Genomic DNA, 2,150 nt, shown 5'->3' with positions numbered 1-2,150 from the left:
TTTATGTTATGGATATTTTGCATGTTAAAAGATATCAAAATGGTCCAATAATATATATATAATATATATATATATATATATATATATATATATATATATATATATATATATATATATATATATATATATATATATATATATATATATATATATATATATATATATATATATAGGCATGGCCTGGTAGAAAGGCTGGAATAAATGTTGTTAAGAAGCTGAAATAAGGGCCAGAACATTTAAAGACTTTTTTTTGTTTGTTTTAATGCAAGATGTGGCTTTTTAGGCTTTGGCTGACTTGTGTCCTCTGCTGAGTGTCCAACTTGTTTTACGTCAGTGTCATCTCAGTGTCTTCCTCCAGCGACAGATGCACAGACGAGTGACTGGGACTCGACCTGGTTTTCAGACTGATGGAGCCGTAGAGTTTTGCGGAGCGCTTGGAGTAAGCCACGACCTTTCTCCTGTACATCTCTCCCTTCCACATGGAGATCATCAGCAGCGTGGACAGAACCACGCCGCCCAGCGTCAGCAGGCACAGGCCCGCTATTACGCACTGGTCCAGGTGGGCCCCTATGCGCGCGCTCTCCCTCTCCAGCTTCTCCATCTCGCGCGCGGACACACTGTCGCGGTCCACCACCACGTCCCTCGGCACGGCGTAGGAGATGATCACCAGAGAGATCCCGGTCACCAAGAACGTGACTGCACTGATGAACCCATAGTCTATAGAATTCCCAGAACCCTCCCCGAGGGAGAGATCGTCCTCAGACATTAAGGAAAGCTCCGGGAACGTCTCCGAGCACGGCTCGCGGTTGCGCACGGCTCTGTGAGTTTTGCAGCTCGGCTCGGGCTGGCCACTTGCAGGTTCACATTCTCGTCGATGTAGGTAAAAGACGTCTCTAATTCCTCGTCGCAACAAACTCGGATTTTCTCCTCGGCGCCTCCTCTGCGCGGCGCTGTCCGTGGTGCTGAATGGCAGCGACCGTTGCCGCTCCGGGCCGCCGCCGGGTCACAGCTGTCCTCCCCGTCGTGCGCTCCTACTGTTGCTCCGCCCGATCTGCGGCCGTGCGGCGCCGCGGAAAGCTGGTCGAGGACGTCGGGCCCTTTGTCAGTGGCGGGGAACGGCTCCGGAGAAGCCATTCGGTTTTGGCCACCCGCTGGTTCACCGCGACGCGTGCACTCCACAGCATCCCTGATAAAGAGAGTTCAGATGATCACATGAACCGAGCTGCACGTGTGCGCCAAAACTTGTGCGCAATTTGGAACGGGCATAAAAATGCGCATAAAGACGTAGCAGCTAAAGACCGGTTTAAAGTTGAAACGCGCTCACAGTGACCCGGATTTAAAATGCATCTGTCAAGTTTCGAAATTATACACATAAACATATTAAGCTTCTTTAAACATGAAGCTCGTCAGCCAAATAAATATAAATATACTATTTTTGACATAAATACACTTCATTTAAATTCCAGAGATGCTCCTCTGCTCACGGGTGGACCAGGGAAGAACAGATCTTTTCTCTCTCCTTCCCCTCCTCATAATAATAATAATAAAACATTTCTCAGACGAATGACATAAATGCAAAAAGCGCACACTCACCGCGCTACTTCAGCATCTCCGTGGACTTGCTTCCTGCAGCGTGTGAGGCCGACACGGACGCGCTGTGACTGCGATCTCTCCTCGGTGCATGTGGAGCACGGATGCGCAGAGTGGATTTCTCCCGTTAGCCACGCCCACTCTGCTGCCGCGCCGAAGGGAGCGCTGCTGTGTGACGTCAGCAGCGCTTCTACAATACGCACTAGATTTGAAGCGGTGGACTGAGGATGAATTTGTGTCTTCTTGTTCTGATGCTGTAAAACGTGCAAACCTCAGGCCAGATGAGACAAAAATCGCAAGAGAATGGCACTCAAAAGAGTGCACACCTCCGCCAGAGCCCTCCAGCTGCATCTCCACAGACCCACATGTTAAAATGTTCACATTTAGCCTGGTACAAAAAAGGTTTTGGTCTCCATTGCTAGTTTCCTCATTTGTAAAAGCTGTACAGAGATAAAATCTTCATATAACTCATCAGTTTAACCCTCTGAGGTCTCAAGGTATTTTCTAGATTTTTTCCACACCTTCAGTAATTCTCCTTTTAAGACACCTGATTTTAGTAT

The 2,150-nt window shown here is 47.9% G+C and overlaps 1 protein-coding gene across 1 annotated transcript; it reads right to left on the bottom strand.

The window, feature by feature from the left end:
* Window positions 1-251: 251 nt before the first annotated feature.
* On the bottom strand, window positions 252-1,674 carry LOC117513383 (transmembrane protein 74-like). The gene is given in 3 exon segments (XM_034173583.1): window positions 252-846; window positions 849-1,186; window positions 1,594-1,674. Coding segments are annotated over 2 exon segments (807 nt in total). The 5' UTR covers window positions 1,135-1,186; window positions 1,594-1,674; the 3' UTR covers window positions 252-325.
* Between the last annotated feature and the right edge of the window lie 476 nt (window positions 1,675-2,150).

The sequence above is a fragment of the Thalassophryne amazonica genome, chromosome 7, assembly GCF_902500255.1.
Source record: "Thalassophryne amazonica chromosome 7, fThaAma1.1, whole genome shotgun sequence".
Classification (NCBI taxonomy): domain Eukaryota; kingdom Metazoa; phylum Chordata; class Actinopteri; order Batrachoidiformes; family Batrachoididae; genus Thalassophryne; species Thalassophryne amazonica.
The sequence above is the reverse complement of the archived record's forward strand: the minus strand, read 5'-3'. Positions and strand labels throughout refer to the sequence as shown.